The following is a 24,579-nucleotide window of genomic DNA, read 5'->3' on the forward strand; positions in this document are numbered from 1 at the left end:
TGGTGGAGGTGTATGGAAGCAACGTATGCCAATAGCAAACCCTGAATGAAGTCTGATTTTTATAGTAACAGAAACAAATAACGATTATCCTTAGTTTGGCACTCCAAACAACAAATATTGATGATTAACAACAAGAACATATGTTGATGTATATTCAAAATCAGCAATCACAATGATTTTGTTTCCAGTATAATCCAATAAAATCCTCTACAAGATGCAATCTTCAATAATTAATTGCAGTGACAGTGTGTAAGCTGAATATGTCTTCATTTCTGTGAGCACAAATGTGATCCCTTAAGGAATCACCTCTTATGGACAAGAGGGTTTTCTTTCTCCAAGTTCTCCAAATAACCAAGGATTTCCTTCTGGGTGGGAACATTGAACATAAACCGCAATTCCAGCATTGAATTGCAAAATAATGACAAAAATGTTTGTTGTGGGCATTAACTTCTTATAGATGCTTTACTTGGGCTGCCCAGATTTAGCAGTCTGTATCACAGTTTTAAAATAGCTGTACTTATGTCAGCAGTTTTGTATTATCAAGTTTGTATGTTTAAGGGCACAGATTCCTCAGATAAAATTGACATAAGAGTTGATGGATCTAGTTTTACACTCCAGGATATTTTTAGGGCAACTTCATTCATCTAAAAATGCTAACCTAGTGTAGGTGTTTAATTCATTTAGTTTTTCGATTGTGCTCCAAAATATTGTTAATTATGTTTGCTGATTAATTAAACAGTGATGTGATTTGTGGCAGATCGAAGTATTTATCACCCGGGATTCACTACTGTATGTGTGCTGTTTGCAGCAGATTTAATTGTTTAGGAACAAGTGTTTCTCAATATATGTGTTTGCGATTCTAACATATTACATTCAGAAATCTACATTGAATTTCAGTTTTATATTATCCAGTTTGAGGTTCTTTAAAATAAAAGTAAGCTTAACATGATGTAGAGGAATTATCATTAAAAATTCAGGTCCTTCGATAGCATTCCACATTATAAGCATCATCAATCTTATTTAACTTCCATTTAACCAGTACCCGTAGATAGAAGTTAACATCATTCCATTTACAAGAAATAACTCGCATCAAAATTATAGGGATGTAAATATAACCATGACTAAACTTTATAATTCTGAGTCAGTATATTGGTCAGATGCTTCAGATCCCATATTTTAGTATGTTTTTTGAAAAAATAAATCAGGTCTGCCATTATACCACTTTAGTTCACAAGATTTATAACTTTCCTCATCCCAATAAGAGTCCTCTTAAATCTACAATCAATGATTGACATTATTTATGACAATAACCTTATAAATATAAACAGAAGGATGCAGTAACAACTAAAGAAAAAATATGCTCATTCATTTCCCTAACATGAACATGGGGACCATAATATATATTATCAAAGGAAAGAAATTGTTTCAATAATTATAACCTTGTGGACTTTAAAACTCTTCAATGGTGATATAAGAAATCTTACAGCTGTACATCGCAAATTTGGAGAATACTGGAGTAGTCTTGAAACAAGATCAACTGCTTCTGGAGGAGTCCTTTTGTGAAACACCTAAAAAATTAAAGTGCGAGAAACTGCTTATATGACTTTTTCTCACAATTGGTTTTAACTCAGAGGGAAAGATAATGATATTCCAATATATGCTCAAGGAATTAACTAAGAATTGATTATCTTCTCATAAGCCAGAGCAAAATGCATATCCAGCATGCTGGTGATGATAATTAAGATTCACAAATGAGAACCTTGTGCCATGGATGTGCTTTGATTTGAGGGAATTTGAACTCTGTATAATTTGGATTCATGCATTTGATCTCCTCTCGTGTTGGAGTCCCTAAAACCTGTACGACAAGGAAGATGTGCTTAGAAGATTACATCAAACTTATGTGAAGGTCAAAAACCATTCTATTTTGATTTAACAAATGACCTTTCATACCTTAATGATCTCCACTAACTGATCAACTCCACTTTCTCCAGGAAATAGCGGCTGATAAACATTAGTCCACACCAAAATAAACCATTATTAGAAAAATTGTTAGAATAATGCCAATTTAAATTTTCAGCCAATATAGCTAGCTAATCTTAAAATAATATAAAACAAAGGAATATCCCTCCTTGCATTGAATAAATTGCATGACTAAGGGCTACTAGAGTAAAATTGCTTGAAATTAAAATATGGAACACTATCCATAGCAGGGCAAAAAACAAACGGCTGAGCAGCATCTTCCACATTGTAAACAAGCAATTGGGAAAAAACAATCTTGATTCTTGAATAAAGATCTGGATGACAAAAGAAATAAACTGATCACAGAAAATCATTACTATAACCAATCTTAATCAAAGAGAGGGAACCCATTATGATACTTGGAACCTAAGTCGCAAGGTTCTATAATATCCCCGATTTAGCAGGTCTCTGGAGTGTGGGTTTGTCAGCTCATTATCGCGACCCTCGTGAGCTGATGTCTGGTTTTGGAGATCTTTGTCATGAGATTGCAATTTTTGGACTTATTATTTTTAGTAAGTCACTTTTGGTCAGTTGCTATTTTTGGGTTGAGCAGTTCAGGCAGAATGGTCCTCTGATTCTGGATATTTGATCTCTCTGGGATTCTTTATTTAAGTCTTTTATCGGTGAGCTTGTTGGCTTAATGATGATTTAATTCACATTTAATAAGCATAGTATTTTATATTATAAAGTGTTATAACTTTATATTATAAAGTTGCCTTTTAAGCACAAGGTGTGAGAGTGAAGCTGGATGGCTTAATTTGTGTTATAAATGCAGTTTTTTGTTGAGGAGAGATCATCTTGAATAATATATCTTAATTTTTCTCTTGCTTGCCTGAGGGTTCCTGAGTATTTCTGAGTATCATTACTGGTGATTTTGCTGTAGTAGACAATTATCATAGCACTCCAACTGTAATCACTGTAGCTACGGAGAATTGGACTTTTGAAGAAATCGATTGATACACACTAGAAATTGATTGAGAATTTGATAACTATTGTTCATTGCTGAGATTCTGCATTTTGAGATATCTACTTGCTTGACGTCAAGGCTGTGGGTTTTGGACGAATTGTCCCAGTCGGATTTGTATTTGATGGCCCCTTGAAACCAATTACCACCATTTGGTGCATTGAGAGGGAAATTGAATGGTTGGATTACCTGCTGCAGCTAAAATTCTGGAACACATGAGGTGAAAGGATCACTGTTGGTCAACAGTCAAGCAGTCGGCATTCTACACTTAGTTAAATCACGTGGCCTTCTCCCTGCGTTATCTAATTTTCATTGGGCGTCCACATCCTACTTGCCGGTTATCCATGGAATCGAAAACTGCTGTTCGGCATCAATCAATTGGTGTTTAGGAAACTGCATTTGCAGTTGGAATGTGATACATTGTGTTGGGGCTTCCATTGATGCATTTTGTGGCAGGGTTGAATACTGAAATCAGGTTCTAAATTAATAATTTTATTATTAAGAAAACATGTTTTGCTTAATCAATTAATTCAAGTTCTATTCAAGAGTTGCTTAGCTTTAATGTTCTTGCATCCTTCATTGAATCAAAAATATATATAAAATATATATTCCAAAAACATAACAACAGAGAAAGAAAATTCACCCTCTGACAGACAAAGACCATTAGAAGCAGACTTGGGGTTTTTACAGGTTGAAGTTTGAGTTCAGTATTGGCAACAATAAAATCCAGATAAAGTTTGGCAAGGGTAAAAAAATTGAAAAACAAATTGACATTTCACCTTATATGAACTTTAATCTAGGAGGAAAAAAATATAAAAATTATAAATCCATTAAGTTGTCAAAATAGTTTCACAATGCTAAATAAACTTGAAAGTAAATTAAGTTATAAAATAAATAGTCAGATGTATAGTTTATTAAAATAAACTAATAATATGAAATTTAAAATTAATATAAATACTTTACACTTATTAAATTGAAATTATTAAAATAAAACAATATTGCTAGATTTTATATATTATAATAAATTTTAAAATTGTTTCTACAATCGTTTTGGTCACCAGGACATGATGGACTTCAAGTTGCAATGAGACTCCAATTTTTTTTAGCTCCCAAAAATTATTTATAGTGATTGTTTAGGGTAAACGTAACTGCTACCTTCGTTTCAAGCTCCTGACTGGTCTTACATACTTTATCAAATAATTCATCAGATCTTTTGTGATTTATATTGATGAAAGAGTTCCCAAAGCTTGTTCTGTACGAATTAGAGGCAAATTTCTAAATTACCAGTTCGGATTTCTAAATTTCTAAATTATCAATCCTAAGACAACGTAGAGATCAGTGTTTTTGAAGCCTTCGGGGAAAGTCCCAAGATAGGATACATGCTTGGACCTGTAAACTTTGAGCATGTCGTCTATAAATATTGTGTAGCCAACGGGTTCATGTCGTCGGTAAAGATTTTGTAGCCGACGCATTCATGTCGTCGGTAAAGATTTTGTAGCCAACGGGTTCATGTCGTCAGTAAAGATTTGTAGCCAACGGGTAGATTGGAATTGTTATGTACCTGACAGACCCCTTCGGGAAGGTTCGGCGGAAAGTATTTATACCCCATCTGGGATCATTGTAAAGCATCTTATCATAAGTTATGTAATCTCTTGGCATATGCGAATAAAGGAGTACTGATGTTGTTCTTATTCATTGTCTGTGTGCATCAATCAATTAATCTATGCGGTAAACATTTGGCACCGTTGCCTAATGGACTTGGAACAAAGGCTGGAATGAAGACTAAGGCCGAATCAGTTAAAAAAAAATAAGAATAAGCTAAAGGACAAAGATGAAATCCGCACAGCTCAAGAAAATTTAATTTTGGCGCAGCAGGCTGAATGCAAATGAAGGTTTCAGAAGATTACTGACAGACACCTAAGCACGAAGGAATTGTTGGAAGAGACTTGACAGCAGGTGGAATTGGTGTAAGAAGCCAAGGAGGAATTTTTGAGCCTATATTCGCTGAGGGAAGAGAATCCAGACAAAAGGGAATCAACTCGCACAGCTCGAAGTGCCGAGGGAGCACGAGCGTGGAGTGAACTCTTCGTCCGCGATACACTTTCGGAACGGGAAGACCCTTCTTCACCAGAGAACACAGCTGTTGGAGATGAGACAACTGTTGGAGAGTGCGCACCGTTAGTGTAGGAGTGTAGACCGCCAGTGTGGGAGTGCAAAGCCACGGTGTGGGAGTGCAAACCGCCAGTGTGGGAGTACAAAGCGCCAACATGTGAGTTAACAGCCCCAGTGTTGCTGGACTAAACAACGCTCGTACACAAAATCAAATAGTGATGGCAGGACCAAAGGAAAAGCTGCCAAAGTTTGATGGTGATGGTACGACTGATCCAATTCGACACTGTAAAACATGTGAAACGATTTGGAGGGCGAATGGCATAATAGATACAAACGAATGGGTCCGACAATTTTCGGCCACCCTACGAGGTATCGCAATTGATTGGTTCACCGATGCAGACCCCCAAAAGTTAACCACTTGGGACAACCTTAAAAAGGAGTTCACCACCGAATATCAATTGCTTCGCGACGACAATGAGATCGTAGCGAAAATATACAACACAATGCAGGGGAAGAATGAAACTGTCCAAGTCTACGCCAAGAAATTAAAAGACCTAATAAACAAAATGGAGAATAAGTCGGCAGATGGGTTACAGAAAGGATGGTTCGTTGAAGGTACAGAAAAGATGGTTCGTTGAAGGTCTAAGCCCGAAGTTGCGGAAGAAGATGAAGATTGTGCCGCCGTCGTCATACAAAGATTGTGCCGCCGTCGTCATACACTGAAGCATACAATTGAGCAATGAACTTGGAAAGTGAGCAGAAAACAAAGAAGAAGAAGAGTAGCTCCTCCGAGTCAAATGACAATGTGTCTTCGGAAGAAGATAGCAACAACAAGAAGGTCCAAGCCCTCCAAAAGGACATGATCCGTATGATGAAGGAATTTAAGAACATGCAGAAAGAAATGAAGGGAAGCGACCTATGGTGCACCGAGTGTAAGACAGAAGGTCACACCAAAGGGTCATGTCCAAAGAACCAGTTCTACGACATCTGCCAGATCATGGGACATTCCACAAAAGAATGCCCCTTCAACATGAAAACCAAAGGACCTTAACAAGTGTTCCTGACACGAGAGGCTTCCACGTCAGGGGGGAACGGAAACACAAACATTGATGGTGCCACTTCGTGGGGGTATAGAAATAATAGCAGAGGGCAAAACAACAACAATGCAAACAATAATAATGGCAGCCGAAGTCGAATTCAGTATGATGTGAACGGACGGCCGATCGTTCAATGCCGAGCATGTAATTTGTAGGGCCACTTTGCCCAATATTGTACAACGGCAAACACAACAAAATTATTATGCAGGTGGTGCGGACCTGGCGATCATGAAGATGCCAAGTGCCCGAAGTCTGGAGTGAATTTGATCACCATCGAGACGAATGAGGAGGTTTTGGCAATTACACGTCGGCAAGCAAAACTATACCACGACCTGGTGGAAGAAAGGAAGAGGCTAGAGGGAGCATGAGCAGAAATTGAGAAAGCAACACAAGCAAAGACATCTTAGTTGAAGGACACCACCGCCACCTCAACAAGGAACTGCGCGAAACAGAACATCGTACGGCAAATACTGCAAACTGAGGTACCTGTCAAAATAATCGATCTGTTACTCACAATGCCTTAGCTCCGATCGAAACTCACAAATATCGCACCAACTGCTAAGTTGCCAGGAGAACCAGGAAGAGGGAAGGAAATTGCCGCCGATGGAGAAGACCCAATGTTGCTGGCACTCACATCCGGATGGCATCCGGAAATCATCGAGATGGGGATTCTGGGAAGTGTGCTGATGGACACAATTGTCAACGGAGGGGCCAGTGTGAATGTCTTACCCAAGGATACCTAGAAAAGGTTGGGACAGTCGACGTTGTGGCCCCCTACATTGCAGTTGCTAACAGCAGGCCAACACGGCATTAAGCCTCTCGGCATCCTGATGGCACAACCGGTGACGATTGGCACATAGCCATTCCTGCTTGACTTCGTCGTGATCCCGCTCAAGCGAAAAGGATACGACGCCATTCTGGGCTGCAGATGACTTATTCAAGCCAGAGTTAAACATGACTATAAAAAAAACACTTTATCACTTGAAAGAAAAGGGCGGAAATTCATCATTGATTTGCACACCCAGATGGTGGGGGAAGAAGCTTTGTCATCAGATTCTGAAGAAGAAGATGAAGGGAGGCAGCGTATGGAACCAGATCAGGAGGCAGTCCTGCAGTTGGAAGGAGGATCAACAGACGACGATTTAGATTCTATCAACAATCTTTACCACTGGCAAATAAAGGACTACGAACTCTTTCCAAACTGTAATATGTTAAGGGTCGACGAAGGTGAGAAAGAAGAGGAAAATGAATGTCCTAAGGAATATAGAGAAGCGGAAGAAGGAAAGACGATTACAGCTAAAGCTGAAGGGAAGAACTTACAGTACGAACCCAAAAAAAAGAAAGATCCCACCGTACGACTGCGCAAAAAGAAAATGTTATGACGAACCATTGATATATTAGAAGGGTGCCGACAGCAAGGAAAACACATTGTACGATCTGCACAGGAAACAAAGAGAATAGGCTCAATAAAAACTTCAACAATACAAAGTGAAGGTTCTAAAATCAAGAATACAGTTATTGACAGCAAGGGATGGCAACCAACGAAATTGCAGGCACAATGGGCCACGGAGGTGACACAGAATAGACGCAAAGTGCGGCGTGATAAGCACCTGGAACTAAATAGGTTTCAGCCGGGGCAGTTGGTATTGAAGTATGACGGATGAAATAAACCAAGAAAGTGTAAGGTCAGGTGGGTCAGGCCATACCAAATCAGCGAGGTAGGCGATAATGGAGCAATAAAATTGTGGACTTTGGATGGACAAGAAGTGCCTCAGGCAGTCAACGGGTCAAAGCTAAAGTTGTATCATGCCAAGAAGACTCCCTTGTCGTCAAAGGACAAAACGACTCCCTCGTCGTCACAGAATGGCGAAGTCTGGAGGGAAAATTGAGTTTGTTGTATTTTTTGAAAACAAAAAAAAAAACAAAAAAAAACCAAAAAAAAAAGGAAAAAAAGAAAAAAAAAAAAAAAAAAAAAAAAGAAAGAAAGAAAGAAAGAGAGAGAGAAAGATTTTGTCATGTCCTGTGGGAACTACCCGTGGACCCTTTAATCTCCCCGGCGCCTGACTTTGACTGTGCGGTTGGTTTTTTTTAGCCGCGGCTCATCCTCTTACTCGCGGACTAAGCCCATCCTCGCGGGTCTCTTGATTTCCCCGTGGCCCTTAATTCTTCTGCGGACAGTCTTGTTTCCTACGGGCAGTCTTTTGACCCCACGGATGGTTGTATTCCCCCACGGCAAAACTTGTGCTCTCACGGGTTGCCTTTCTTATTCCGCGCCCTTGTTTTCTTCACCCGCGGTGGCGTCCCTTTTCCCGCGGGTTCCCTTTTATTTCCACGTGCTTGCTTTTCTATCCGCGGGTGGCATGGTGATTGTGGGTTGCCTTGAGTAATGTTTCCCCGCAAATGTCTTTAGTTCTCCTGCAGTGCATCATCTTTCTTCCACAGCGTAACTCTTCTCCGACAACGTATGTTCTCCCACAACTACCTTTATTTTGTTTACGGATGCCTTCTATTCTCCCACGAATGTGATTTCCTCTTCCCGCAGACGTTTTCTTCGTCTTCCCGTGGATACTTTGTCTTTTCCCAAACTGACTTCCGTGGATATTTTCTGCCCGTGGCTAGGTCTTTTCTTCCATAGACTTCATTCTTGTAGAACCCCTCTTCCGCAGATGATGCTATCTCTGCGAAGATGTTCATGATTTCGGCAAGGGTGTTTTATTCTTCTGTGGAATGAATTCCTGTGGCTGATGTTCCCGTGGAGGTTAGTAAATTGTTGCAATCAGGTGTCTTGCCAGGAGTGAAGGCGGAAGGAAGCAATCAAAATGAAGGAGCAAAAGCAAAAAAAAAAAAACCGAAGACAACTCAAAGATGTTCAGAATGAATAATGTATGATGCCAAAGGGAAGAGAAAACATAAGCAATTGCCAAAAAGAGTGTGGAATCGGAAGAAAATCACGAAAATAGTGTGTTCCATGCAGTTTTGTGTGGGTTTCGGAGTGCTAATTTGGTCTCGGTGGTGAGGGGCACTGCCTCTCGACCCCGCCCTATAGGCGCTGCCCCAAGACCCCACGGGGGCGATGCCCCCTAGACCCCTAGTCCGTGCGGTTATCAGTCTTGGGAAGTGTGACCAGTTGATGAGACTTGGAGCTACTGTAGGCATGGAGTGGTTGCATACCAGAGGTAGAGAGAGCACAGAGCAAGCCTTTTGAGAGGGATGTTACGAGTAGGTGTTGGACATGAAGCTGTCTCGTGGATGCGTAGAGAGCTCGGGAGAAGCTGATCATCCAGTTGAAGGCAGTTCAGCAACACTTGGCTCAAGGTATCCAGGAGTTGGAAGCAAAGAAAGCAGCACGGGTGGCTATCAAGGTCAGCTTGCTTAAGGAGACAGTATTGCGTTAGCAGAGGCTGCAGATGCAACGTGGTTTGGAGACCAATTTGGTGCAGGCGCGAGACGAATGTGAGAGTGATGTGACAGAAGCAAATCTATCTTGTTGTAGTTAGTCAATTAATGTATTTTGTTTGTTAATTTGTCTCGGATATTTTGTAATTGTCGTCCGAAGACGACTTTTTCTTTGGGGGGGATGATGTCGTCTGTAAATATTGTGTAGCCGATAGGGTGTTGTCATCGGTAAAGATTTTGTAGCCGACGGGTTCATGTCGTCGGTAAAGATTTTGTAGCCGATGGGTTCATGTCGTCGGTAAAGATTTTGTAGCCAATGGGTAGATTAGGATTGTTATGTAGCCGACGGACCCCTTCGGGAAGGTTCGGTGGGAAGTATTTATACCCCGTCTAGGATCATTGTAAAGCATCTTATCATCAGTTATGTAATCTCTTGGCATATGCAAATAAAGGAGTACTGTTGTTGCTGTTCTTATTCATTGTCTGTGTGCATCAATCAATTAATCTATGCAGTAATTAATCTATGTAAAAAACAGAGAGAGCCTATTGTAGTTGGTCTCTAAGCACCTTGGTCACATGCCTAATCCTTCCTTCATCAAATTAAAGTAGTAATAAGAACGGTATGGATGTTAATAATATACATAAATTAATTAATCCAATACGATGAATGAATAAGTCTCTTTATTTTGAATGTCTTAAACTATATTATTATACTATTTAAAGGTCAATATTGTAAATCTTGTACATATTAGAATGTTTCTAATTCTAACGAGTGTTTTGTAATGCCCCTTCCTAGCTTTAGGCATGTTTTAACCGGAATTTAATATCTATGTAACCAAGGTGCCTAGAGTCCAATTACAATAAACTCCCTCAAAGTTTACAGGTCTAAGCTCTTAATATTGGACTAATACTATTGATTGGATTTAGACAAGCCCCTCCTTGGAAACATTATAGCCCCTTTCTTCTCAGCCGAAATAATAATGACTGAATATGGTTTTACACAATTCTCTGAGTACTCATTTCTATTCCTTATTCATCTCTTCTTTATAAAGAGTCACTAGCATATTTTTATATAATCTTTGTTTCCTTTTTGATATCATCCTTACCAGATATACAATATATTCTAGACTAATCTTTGTTTCATTTCCTTTATTATCTCTTCCTTGAAAAGTATTCCTTACAAATAATTATTCCTGATTCCTCCCTTCTGAGAGTAACAATTTTATGATCTTCCATATTGATGACAATGGAGTGTGTTTTATTTCCCATTTATATCTTGTAATACTAAAGTATTGCACCTCTTCATATTTGAAGGGACGCCGCCCTTATCAAAAGGCTTGTCTTCTTACTTCTTAATTGATTTCAATGGTTGCTGTTCTAGTGACTCATCAGATCGCAGTTAATAATAAAAATCATGACCCTTCATTATCCAATCAGTTTGCACAACTTAATTGGTGATTGTCATTGGACATAATTCTGTTCACCGCTGACTTCTCTGTTAATTGCACTTAGTGGTATATTGATTTCAATATTAATTTAACTACTTAGATCAATCTGAGAATTCCACCACCTCTACATATCGTATTACTCCAAATTAAGGGCGATAATCTCTAATAGTATCAATATCGCGGCTTGTTCGAACATTTCACTTATTATAAACACTTACTAATTTGACAATAAGACTATGTGAGAATATATATCTTGGATCATTGTTTACAATCAACGATACCAATTATAAACTATTCTATAAACATTATAACCTTGATATCAAAGCATCGTAGTGCTCCTTTGATAATTATTACAGAGGCATAAAGATATGATTTCAGATTTCATTATTGTTAATATATTTCATTATTATTAATATATAAGAGAGTGTGTGTGTGTGTGTGCGCGCACGCGTGCGAACATGCATGCGTGTGTGATAACATAAAGATATTAGTATACAATTATGGTCTCATGATCATTAATATATGTATACTGGCCCATATAGTGGTTCCTTATTCCTAATATCTTCAGGATTGGGTGCGCGCGTGTGTTTGTGTGTGTGCCTCTGTGTGTGTGTGTGTGTGTTATAACATAAAGATATAAATATACAATTATGATCTCATGATCATTAATATATGTATACTGGCCCATTCACAAGTTCCTTATCCCTAATATCATCAGACATATATAATAAAACATTCAGATATACAATTCATATTGTGTGTGTGTGTGTATATACACACACACACACACACACAATATGAATTGTATATACACACTATATATATGTATATTAATAATATATACACTATATATATATATATAAAATCTTATAATACCATTTTGAGATTAACTCATAGATATGCTACATCACAATTTGCTGTCACACAATGCTTACCAGCATCGTAAATTATTCATTTCCTTTATTATCTCTTCCTTAAAGAGTATTCATTATAAATAATTACTCCTGATTCCTCCCTTCTGAGAGTAACAATTCTATGGTCTTCCAAATTGATGATAAATGGAGAGTGCTTTATTTCCCATTTATATCTTGCAATACTAACGGAGTGCACCTCTTCATATGTGAAGGGACACTGCCCTTATCAAAATGCATGTCTTCTTACTTCTTAATTGATTTCAATGGTCACAGTTCTACTGACTCATCAGATCACAGTTAATAATAAAAATCATGACCGTTCATAATCCGATCAGTTTGCAGAACTTAATTGGTGATTGTTATTGGACATAATTCTGTTCCCTGCTGACTTCTCTGTTAATTGTGCTTAGTGGTATTAATTGATTTCAATATTGGTTTAACTACTTAGATCAATCTTAGAACTCCACCACCTCTACATATCCTATTACTCCAAATTAAGGGTGATAATGACAATAGTTACACCACCCTGGGGGACAGGGGGATGGCGGAACGAGGGGACAAGTTTCCGGGACAGGGGGATAGAGGGGCCTTAATTTGGGGACGATGGGGGGATGGCGGGGGGACGGTGGCGGGGGATAGGAGGGGGTGTGTGTATATATACATATGGTACATTAAATTGTTAGTTATCAAAAGATCTATTGCAATATAAGATGTAAAAGAGTAAATACTTGAACATTGGATGGAATTGGAACATTGAACATTGAACATAAATAGTCAAATCAACAAATAGTCAACATGGGGATGTCCCTCATCCTCGGCGGAGGTGGCAAAATCTGGTGGCGCCGCTGGGGACGGTGCGTCCAAGTTTACGGGACGTGGGACAAAAAGGGGGGGACGCATCTCCATGTTACTATGTGATAATCTAATTGTGTCAATGTTGTGGCTTGTTTGAACATTTCACTTAATCACTTCCTAATTTGCCGATAAGACTATGTGAGAATATATATAGCTTGGATTGGTGTTTACAATCAACAGTACCAATTATAAACTATTCTATGAACATTATAACCTTGATATCAAAGCATTGTAGTGCTCCTTTAATAATTATTACAGAAGCATGATCAACTTCCACTTCCTCTGGTAATAAACCCTTGATGCTAAGCATATCCTGGCATTACTGCTAACACTATGCAGTATGTTTATTGATGTTATATGGTATTTGTTACCCTTCAGATGTGCACTAATGCTTCTATTGATGATGACTGAATCTTATATTGTTTGTAATATTATTATTTATTTATTCTAATTTTCTTATTGATATTAATCATTATTAAGTCTTATTTCATTGAAGGGGGATATTACATGTTTCATAAACATTGTCTCTTTGAAAACTATAAATGAACATCATGTTCATTCATTAATTCATTCGAATATTTACCAAATATCTGTGTAATAGATTTCATCCTTTTAAAAATTAGATTTCAGGCTATGTTTTACAGAACTGGAAAACCTATTTTTTTCACATAAGTGTGTCTTCTGTTAAAGATCTGGTAGCTGCACGAGAGTGAGTTCATACCTGTGTAGACCTACTTGCCTCTTTCGTTCATGTGAGTACAAAACTTGGGTCTTGATTAATAAAATTCATAAACAAGCAACAGAAAACAGTTTCTGTAACAGACAAGCAATATGCAAATGAAACTGGAAAACCAGCAAACCAGTCTATTGAATAGTGTTCTGCGCCCTCCAGAGTCTACTGAACAATATTCTAGACCCCCCAGAATAAGTTGTTCGGCAATATGTCTATTGAACTTCATAAACAAGACACAGAAAACATTTCTGTGACAGAGAAGCAATAACAAATGAAATCGAGAAACAAGAAAACCAGTCTTTAAATAGTGGTCTGCGCCCTCCAGAGACCACTGAACAGTAATCTAGACCATCTAGAATAAGTTATTCAGCAATATGTCTAAGCAACTTTGAAAGCAAAGAAACAAAGTAAGAAAACACTTTGAGTGAATAAATTCTAAAGATTAACATTATGGAAGCTGCCAAAACCATGTTTTTTTAATCCTTAGCTTATCGCCTTCATCATCCTCATTATTCAACATTTGCAAAAGAAATGGCATTGTAAAATTGAATGACATCAAAGCTCGCATGCAATTTTTCAAAAGATTGGATATACAATTCTAGATGACAGCCATATAGATAGCAGATTTTACCAACCAGTCCAAGAAGTAGTTCTGCCAAGACACAGCCCACTGACCATATATCTATTGCTGTCGTGTACTCTGTAGCTCCAAATATAAGTTCTGGAGCTCTATAATACCTCGAACAAATGTATGAAATATTGGGTTCCCCTTTCACCTAATAACAAGAATTAGTAGGGTACCTGTAACACACTATAACATAAAAACAATGAAAGCGTAAACCATGGAGGTATAATAGGAACAAGAAACGCTCACCAACATTTTGGCACTGCCAAAATCACATAGCTTAAGTTGGTGGGTATGAGGATCGACCTTAACCATTTCATAAAATAGACACTGTCAGTTGTTGAGGAAATAAATCAAATTGCACAAGCAATATGCAAAAAAATATCTTACCAATAAATTTTGTGGTTTTATGTCACGATGGCAAACACCAATACCACCATGAATGTAAGCCAGAGAACGACAGATCTGATAGGAACAAGTTTTAAATAAGATATTAATTGTCTTAACAACACATTGGACATAAAGACCATAAAATACATGTCCTGGTAATAAAAGTTTTCGCAACAAAGCTTGCTCAATCATTAGACCTACCTGGTAAGTATAGAGTTTGACATATATCAATGGCATCCGTTGATTCAACCTACTGTAGTGTTTTGTAACTCGATACACTGTTTCAGGAACATATTCCATCACAAGATTCAGGTATAATTCATCTTTGTCTGTAGTTGAAAAAAAACAATGTTTGAGTTGCACAATATTAGGGTGGTCAAGCATGCGCATAATTTGCAGTTCTCTGTTCTTGTATCTCTTGTCCTGAAGCACTTTTTTTATAGCAACAGGTTCATTGGTTTCCAAGCACGTAGCCTATAAATAAAGTTCACATACTTTGACATCAGAAAATGACCAAATATCTAAAATAATATTTAAGCTTTTACATTTATCATCAGTCATGCTCTTCACATTAATGAATTATGGAACAAATAATACTACTTCAACACACCTGGAAGACAACGCCAAAAGACCCAGTGCCCACAACACGTTCTGCCCTATATCTGATAGTCTGAAAAAATTGCATGTGAGCTTTTTCTTAGGATCAATGACAGAAAGCTTTCAACATAATGCACCCATAAGTCTACACAAACATCCTTACACACACACAATAACTCTCTCAAAATGTAAGAGGTCCAACAATGCTGATCTCGAGTGTGCTACATGGCATATCTTGGAGTGTCTTTATAAAGAAAATCATACAAACCTGTCCCCAATTCTCTAATTTCCTTATTTTATATTTCTATGCATGATGAACCCAAGGTAAACATTGGAGTCCAATATAAATAGCTTTTGTCAGCTAAAACATTGAAGTCCAGTTAAACATTACTGACCATTAAATATATGGAAACTTGTTATGAGCCCTAATATAGTACAAGCAGGTCTTTCTCTGGATTAATTAGCATGCTAAAATACTAAAGAAATTGTATATCCAACATGATAGGAATTAAGAAACATAATATATTGATATATCATTAACCAATATTCTTTAAGAAATATTTATAAGTTGTTTTATTGACTGGAGCACATCACTTCACAGCTTTTCCCAAAATACATAGTTACCTCAAGACGAGGGCTGGTAAAGATATGGGAGACAGCGACAAGTGCCAGTATGCAATTTTCATTTTCAAAAAAAAAAATTGGATGGAAAAATGCAAAAACAAATGTTCATATAATTCTAATCTAGTAAAGAATAATTATTAATTATTAATTGTCCTATGGATATGAGCTATTTTAATAATGTATAAAAAATTTTAAAATAAAGTATTCAAACAGCTATCAATAAAAGTAAAGGTTAGTTATATTGATACTTGATAATCACAACCGAGATATAAACAGTTAAATCTTAAACTGTATTCACCTGAAAATGGCAGATAGAAACCAGGCCAGAAATTCCATTATTTCACGAACATTAGACAGAGGTTCAAAGACATAATGTTATCAATTGGTCGATACAATTCAAAGTGTGTGCAACCCTTAAGCTTTAATTTTGCTTCTCTTTGTACCATTAGCTCTTTGGGATTCGATAAAGTATATTTCCACATAAAAAAATTGAACTACAAAAAAAAATCCAGCAGTAAAAATAAGATAGATTTATTAATGTCCAACAAGAGACCACAAGGGTCTAAGGGACTGGAAGACACACAACAAAGCAACAGTCAGCAGCGGGAGTACCAAACGGTGTCCGTGGAAAGAACAAATAGGAAAGAAGAGGAACCATAAAAACAGAAAAAAGAAAGACTAGATACTCCTCATAGACAAGAAGTAACCTAGCACAGAAGGATACGGTCTGGGGCGAGGGCGTATCGCAGACCGTCTCAAGGATCTGCTGCGAGTATGGCAATACTGATGCTGCCGAGTGGGTCTCTACAAGGTTTCACAAACCTAGTGTGCCCTCAAGAAAAGTTGAGAGACTGGTTCGTCCTGCAGACAGGAGACATGAGAGAGAGAAAAAGAGGTGATGAGCTGGTCTGAAGTTGGTCTTGGCAGAAACTGAAGCTGAAGAGTGTAATTATGAAGCCACATAGACTCTTGGAGATAAAGTGCAAAACCTCGCTGATCAGAGTATCTGAAAAATGAAGAGATGGACGTGCACTCTCTGAACAACCAGTAGAATCTCACCTTGATCTCATAGTAAATGGGGCAACTAGGAAAACAAAAATGGATCTCAGTTTCCACCTCCCCAAGGAGATAAAGGCTGCAGACCCTATCCTCTTTGTCAATCTGGTGGTCATTTTATATGTGTAACTAATGAGAACCAACTCTGAAAGACGCCAAAGAGATATGGAAGGAATGGGTCTAGTGGCAAATGAGGTACTAAGAGCACACAATAACCCTGTCCTAGATATTCATGTAGTGCTCGAGATAGAAGGCCATCCTTGGGCGGAGTCCCCCAGGAGGGTTACTCCATGTCATTATGATATACTGCCTATAGATGTCAAGCCCGATGTGCTCATTCAGGGAATTGCAATCCCAATCGAACCGAGAAAGAGTAGAAACCTAGGCAAACCAACAGCGAGCTCTCCCAGTAGGATCAGAAATCGCCACCACCTCGAAAGAGCGATAGGCTAGGTAGGAATAACTATGACAGACTTCAGTAGAGTCTTCAAAGCTCAGAAGCCGATGGAGAAACCAAAACAAATCAAAGATGGACCCAAGTCTAAAAGGATGACACCCAAACTCTACCAAGATGATATTGTGGGGGGTGGAACAATGACATCTAATAATGCATCAAAGGCAAGTCTGGACTCTCTCAACCAAAGCCCAATTTGAAGCCAAGAGAAAGGGCCTCCACACAACAATCGTGGATGACGGTCTTGTCTAACCAAAGAGTCGAAGAGGGACATCTGGGTCGCCCTATCTTGAAAGTGATGCCTGAAGCACTGTCTCTCAAGCATAGCCAAGAAGACAAGCCCCTTATTATCTCGAGGTTGCATGGCAGGTCTAAAGTTGAAACAAGGCCCAGAGAACTTAACCCCTAGGTAAGTGTAGGAGGATGTGATCTCAACTTCCATGCCCTCAAAGTGAAAATTGAGATGCAAGGTGTTCAAGCAATTGAAGACAATCACCCAAGTCTAGCCTAGGTTCACAACAAACTGTCGAAAGTCACAAAAGGAGGCAAACCCATCAAGGAGTCATTGGAGTCCCTCGAGGGAGGAAGATATAAGAACCACATCGTTGGCAAATAGTAAAATGGAGATCAAAACCTGGTGTAAATAATACCTATCGCTAGGGAGCGAGAAGTCATAGAGGAAAGTCTTGAGCTTGTCAATATAAATACCGAACAAAGTAGAGGAAAGAGGGCATCCCTGCTTCACCCTGATGGTGCTTTGAATAGGATCTGAAAAATTTGTGAGGAGTCCTAAACCTGCCTGCGATGCCCTCATAAAGGCTCATGATAGTCATCAAGCAAGTCTCAGAAATCCTAATGTCCCTAAACCTCTAGTAAAGAGTCATCTAAGGAACAAAATCAAAAGCTTTGCAAAAGTCAACGAAGCAACAATTAACTTTTGTCAAGCGATGTCACGCCTCCTCAATGATAGTCAGCAAGGTTGGTATATGGTCTCAGAATCTGTATGAAAACTGGCCTATCCACTAGCCCAACAATGTTGTCGATCAAGCTCCCCTAGATAAGATAGTGTTCAACACAGTGCCATAAAGCTTCACAAATGTATGCCCAACCATGATGATCTTGTAGTTATTGGGGTAGTAACTCAGACTTACGGATCGGATAGATAATATGTCGTGATCAAGAATCAAGAAAACCAATGCAAACTACTCAGCTAAGGAGCACTGTGAGAAAGGAGCCCAAAACAGTAATACCAAGCTTGAAGAGCTTCACTTGGAACCCTTCCTCGTGCATTGTCTTGCTACTATTCATACATATAACAACCACACTAATGTTGAAGAAAATAAAGAGGTGGCAATGAGGCGAGGGAGTGGAGGCTAGCTGGGGATATCATTGAGGGTGGAGGTGTGAGAAGCAAGAGAGTTGTGATCCAGGGTGGCGGGTGGCGGGCGAACATGATGCAACAGAAGAGCTTCAGAGAGTATAGAAGAGAGGCAAAAAGGGAAGTACACTAAATCATGAAGAAGGTTCGCTTCTTGTGGCTAAGAAAGTGACAGTAAGCAAACCTCAACAGGACAAACAAGGTGGGGAAAGAGTGGAAAAGGTCAAGCGAATTGAGCGGTGAAAAGATTTGCAATCCTCATCAAACCACTGATTCATGGGGCAAGTGCTCCTATGCTTGGGACTACAGGAAAGGGAGGAGGTGCGATGGAGAATGGAGAGGAGGGTGGGCTTTCGCAAAGCAACTGCAAGTGACTCAAACATGGAGGGAACGTCCCTAGAACCAATGTAGGAGTCCTGGGGAAGGAGACGTCTAAGGTGGAGGACAAAGTGGTTACAATCACTCTCAAAGAAGCAAAAGGAGGTGCAAGTGGGGGTGATCGCCTCAAGGGGCGAAGGGAGGAGACGAGGCAGGGGATCCTGAGAGTAAGGCTAAGGATGACATAATCAGCCAGGGGGAGGTTGGAGATGGTGAAGCAACTAGTGGAAGGGATGATGGAAACACCAAAGAGAGCCTAGTCAACATTCATGCCACCACAGTGAGGCCAGCAAGTGAAAGGGCCAAATCTAAAAAAGCAAGAAAGGCCATTCAGGATCACCAAGTCCAAAGACTCGCATAACTGTAAGAAATGGCGCTCGTACCTAGTGAGGGGTTCCTCACTATCCTCAAAAAAATGTAGTAAACCCAAGGTGTCCAGATTTGATTAGGTCACACAAACCGGGTCGGATTCATGATCATGGAGGGGGATCTTAAGGACTCTAGTCAGAGCATTAAAATCTCACAAAATGATGATGTCACCCATGGTCAAAAGTCTGGTAATGTACTCATGCAAGTCCTCATTAGGGTCATCGTACTCCATGCCATGGACAGCGTAGTACGAGGAGGTCAAAGCACACAGTGATGAAGATGTCCATGTAATGCAACATTCTCTGACCAACACGGATCCACAAGAATCTAGCTGAACCACCCAAATAAACCACAAAAATCATGTTGAAGAGGCAAACACGAACCAAACAGGCAACCAACCCCCCCTAACCCCACAAAAACACCTGACCTCATCTCTAATAGTAGACAACCAATGGTAATTGGAGATGCCTGGAAGAGGACGAATGGGGCTCTCATGGGTTTCCGTAACAAGGAGAATGTCAACAAAGCCTAGAGCATCCTGAAAGAGACCCGACAAGGACCATAAGGTGTCATTGTCGTTCCATCAGTTGGCATGTAAGGAAACACTGTGCGGTTTTGACATGCCCAACTCTCGACGAGACCATCATTTGGCCATAGTGGTCGACCTCGATTCCCATCCAAAAGAAGGAGAGTCTCAAATAATTTCCCTATGGATCTTGATAATAGCCCACTTCCCGCTACATCTAGCTTTTGTAACAAGACCACGAGAATGCTTCAACTCTGTCACCTACGACCTAGTGAGATCCTCGTCAAGATAAATCTTAGTGGAAATAGGAAAAAGTTGGAAAAAGTTTCCTCTTTGCCCTAAAAGTTCAAAGAGTGAGATCCTCGTAAAGATAAATCTTAGTGTGAAGAGGAAAAAATTTCCTCTTCGCCCTAAGAGCTCAAAGCTGGTCAACCAAGGAAATAAGCCAAAGAAAGAGGATGTCATCATGCCCCACCCAAGCCCTATCAAGTGTAATGTATGAGACGTCTAGTTGGTCTCTAAGGAAAGAGTGGTCTACTAGGAGGGGCAACGAAAGAGGGGAGGCGATCTACAAACTCTGAGATTGAGCTCACAAGCCCACCTAACCCGCTCATTGGACAACCTAGCCAAACCTAGTTCCTCTATGCCAAATAGGTGCGTGCAAGTAGTAGTGTTGCACATGGAGGCCTAGGACTTGATTTGTTGCTCAATTTCCATAACTAGTAAGGTTTCTTGCTGTCAAGTTTGGTTTTCTTTTCCTTAATCAATCGTATTTCCTAGACTTGCATCTTATTGGAATTCTCTTGCATTTGGAGGTTTATTACTACAACTTTTAATTGTTGGTTGTTAGAGGTAATTTGTTGTCTTAGATTCACCAACACCGTAGCCAATGATTGCACGGTGTCACGCATGTTGAGATTCTTTGTCTCCATCTTCACCGTGCAGTCAATCAATCTTTGGTAAGTAACTGGTGTAAAAGGGGTTTCCATTCGATAAAAGTTTGCAAAAGCAGTTTGGGAGTTGCACTCGATACCAAGCCCAAAGTGATCCTTGTGGCCAAGACATGCTCAAAAAACCACGGAATAGACAAAAAACCTGATAGCCAGGAGTGACCAGTGAGAACCAAAACAGCGAGCGAGTGTTATAGATTAAACAACGGTCAAGCGAGACCAAAAACCCATTAGCAAGAAGCTATGAATTAAGAAAATGGGGCAAAAGACAGTGCATGGTGTTGGAAAGATCACTATGAGCAATAAAATCAAGTCACCAAGCCATGCATGTGGACAAAAACAAACCCAACGCTACAGGAGCAAGGCAAAAATGACAAGAAAAATAAAAGATCCCAAAGCCTAGCAACCTGTAACAGCGATTGGGAGGACAGAAAAGGCAAGTAAACAACTAGAGACACTGAGAGAGAGTTCGCAAGAGTAGTGCATTTCTTTAGTTATTTTAGCTTTTATTAACTCTTTAAAAAAACCTACCATGTTTTATATCATGTGTTGGAAAACAAAATTGAGAAACTGCCAATTGAGAAGGGATGCTTCTAGGAGATATATAGAGATGCAAAGAAACTTTATCTAGATCTTCTTAATGTCGGGAGAAATTTCCTATAAGGGTTTCAAAGATGGAGATGTATTTTCAATACAGGAGATGGGTATTGTTGTGAGGTTTTCTGTAATGTCCTCATTTTTAGCAGGTTCCTACAGTTGGCCAAGTCAGTTCACCATCATGACCCTCGTGAGCTGACAGTGGGTTTTGAGGGTCTCAGTTGTGTGGTTATAGGCTTTCCAATAGCCTATGGTGTGTTTTGTCTCTGTTTGAGGGACTTATTATTTATAGTAAGTCAATATGTTGGTTCCGATGAGCTTAGTTGAGTTAGAGGAGTTGGAGGATGCTCTCAGTTTTTATTTCGGGCTTCTAGTTTGAGCTCCAAAAATCTTAGAGGGAGTGTCTATTTATAGTAAGTCACCCCATCAAGTTCATTCATCATCTTTCATCATCAGGATCACTTTGGTGTTGTCAGATTTTGATTTTGATTCCTCTTAAGTTGTTTTCGCAAGACGAGTGAATTATTATTATTATTCATATAAATACGCTAAGGTTGTTATTTTGATGGTGTTGTTGGTTGGTCACCTCAGTATCATAGCTCGTTAGAACTGGGACGAAAAGTTTTAAATCATGGGAACAAGAAACACTGGCCTTACATGTCAGTATTTTAAGTTATGGTGGAAAAGGTCATTTTCAGAGCCAAACGCAATTAATAAATCAGATTATAATAGCATTTTATTATATTTTAATATTGTGTGTGGAAAGCTTCTTAAGTGAAGTTCATTTGGGGAACTTTGTGCCATTTGGAGATTAAATATGAGCCCATTTGATGAGTAAAGCATCTAATTATTTGTTTATCTCTTTGCTTGTTGTCTTTGTGACAATTCTGAGTCTATGGTTTTGTGCCCTTACTGAAGTATAAGGGTTAGATTATGAGTTTATCTTGCAATTTGCTTCTGAGGTAAAGCAAATTATGATTGCTTCTCTATTGTATCTACTGTTATTGAGAAGTTGATTGAACAAGTGTTGAAGACTGGATTTTGGAGAGCGAATTGAAGGCTGAATTATTAATTTTATGCTTCTACGTCCTAGCTAGGAGTTCAATCTGAATGTTACAGAGCTGCCGTTTCACTATAGGGCAGCAGTTTATCAATTGCAGGGTCATGTTCACCTAAGGAGGGTTTGTGTGACATTTCTGAGGGGCCCTGTTACAATTTTCAAGAGCTGTGTTCAATTTATATGGCCTGCGATATATATTATTGGGGCTGCTGTAGAGTCGCATTGGACTGCAAATTAAAAGTCAAAGCCAATCTATATTTCCAGGTTCTTGGCATTTTCAATATTATTGTTGCTACTATTTGTTTGAAACATTGTTGGTAATGAATTAAAGTTGGAGCAAATCATTTGTCTTTTATAATTATATAATTGCACAGTTCGTAGGGTAGAATTATGAATTAAGGTTGGCATTCATACAAACTTCTTAGTATTAAATGGATCTGAATTTGTAAGTGCCCAATTGCATTCTCTAATGTAATTTTGAAAATCAGATGATCATATTTGCAACAATAACGACAAAGATTGCCAAATGTTTGACGAAATGTTAGACTATTGATTAGAAAAGGAAAATTGGTGATTGTTAAGGATATAGCCAACTGGGGTTTTTACATTTTCACACCATTGTCCCATTGCAAATGGGGACCCCACCTCTTTCATTTTTTGCTTGGGTTGTTGTGGTAGTAGTGGGGTTATAAAGTTTTGGCATTAGGCTTAAGTTTGAAAAGAATGGGTTTTTGTTTGGGTTGTGATGGGGACACAACCCAAGAACAGAATGGACACAACAGAAAAGGGAAAATGTATTAACTAAAAAATAAGCTAGTACATTCGGTACAGAGAAAATAAACTTCAAAACATGCCCTAAGGGCTTACAATAACATAAATCTGGAGATAATTTCTCCTTTCAGTACCTCCTCTCAAACTCCACTCCGAACTACCTTTTACAATGCCAAAAATCTCCTTAAATAGACCCCGGAGGGTTAAGGACTAGGAGTACATTCTAGAAAGTGCTAGTAGGCATCCACCGACCAAATAGAAGGTTCTAGAAACTGCGTTAGAAGTCGGTGCAAATCTAGAAGAATCCAGAAACGGTAACCGAACTTCCGAGAGGCATAACTTTTGAACCGTAGCTCCGATTGACGAATCGTTTACATTTCCGAAAAGCTCTTGAAGCGCTCTATAGCTCTATGGACCAGCTTCGCTCGTCCCCCATTTTTCAGCCCTTTTCGAGGTCATTTAATGCCCCTAACCTAACTTTGAAGCATTCTTAAGAGGTCTCCAAAACCCGAAAAACTGCAATAACTTTCAAACCGTGGGGCCTTTTGACCTGATTCCTTTTCCGGAATGCTCTAAATTACAATTACATTCATCTGGCCAATTCACACCTTCTAGTTCACCAAAATGATGGCCCAATTACATGCTCCTATTTTTTCGGGATTTTCTAGCACACTGATAGTGGAACTATGAGAGTTGGAACCTTTATTTGAACCAAATGGGTGTCCAAAAATGAAAACACATGAAACAGAAACTAAGTCTAAGTACATTTTTTTGGGTAACACAGGATTGCCCTTATACCTCTGGATGCTCCTGCATCAAACACCCACGGTAGATTGAAAAGTGACCCTGTCACTTTATGAATGGTAGAGGAAATCCCAAATGGGAAACCTCAGCTGCTGAAATCCAAGTTGAGTCCTCGATCGGTCGTCCTTTCCATTTGACCAAATACTCTTTATACTGCCTGTTTCTGGTACTCCTACCCACACAATGATCTAGAATGTCTTCTATCTCCTCCTTCTTAGAAGCAGGAATTGAACATGGCTCTAACACCAGCTCCTCATCTGTACCATCATCATGATACTCTATTAAATCTGCAATATTGAAAATGGGAGAAATGTGAATACCATCTGGCAGCTCCACCTCATATGCATTTCCTGAGTCATGTTTCTTCAAAATTTTGCAGGGGCCAAATTTCTTCATTTTCAGCTTGTTGTAAGTACCGGCTGGAAATCTTTCTTTTCGTAAGTGCACCATGACTAGATCCCC

The 24,579-nt window shown here is 39.1% G+C and overlaps 1 protein-coding gene across 1 annotated transcript in view; it reads right to left on the reverse strand.

Annotated features, from left to right (window-relative positions):
* The window catches only part of LOC149532013 (shaggy-related protein kinase epsilon-like), a 108,559-nt gene that overhangs the window by 62,549 nt on the left and 21,431 nt on the right, over positions 1-24,579 (reverse strand). The window contains exons 4-11 of the mRNA XM_089810457.1: positions 15,164-15,223; positions 14,755-15,027; positions 14,554-14,628; positions 14,413-14,469; positions 14,174-14,314; positions 1,951-2,001; positions 1,760-1,855; positions 1,485-1,568 (exon numbers count right to left, since the gene is read on the reverse strand). Of these exons, the coding sequence (XP_089666583.1) occupies positions 1,485-1,568; positions 1,760-1,855; positions 1,951-2,001; positions 14,174-14,314; positions 14,413-14,469; positions 14,554-14,628; positions 14,755-15,027; positions 15,164-15,223 (837 nt within the window). The remainder of the gene's footprint in view (positions 1-1,484; positions 1,569-1,759; positions 1,856-1,950; positions 2,002-14,173; positions 14,315-14,412; positions 14,470-14,553; positions 14,629-14,754; positions 15,028-15,163; positions 15,224-24,579) is intronic.

This window comes from Cupressus sempervirens, chromosome 11 (genome assembly GCF_028749045.1).
Source record: "Cupressus sempervirens isolate cs-2001-9-10 chromosome 11, ASM2874904v1, whole genome shotgun sequence".
Classification (NCBI taxonomy): Eukaryota; Viridiplantae; Streptophyta; class Pinopsida; order Cupressales; family Cupressaceae; genus Cupressus; species Cupressus sempervirens.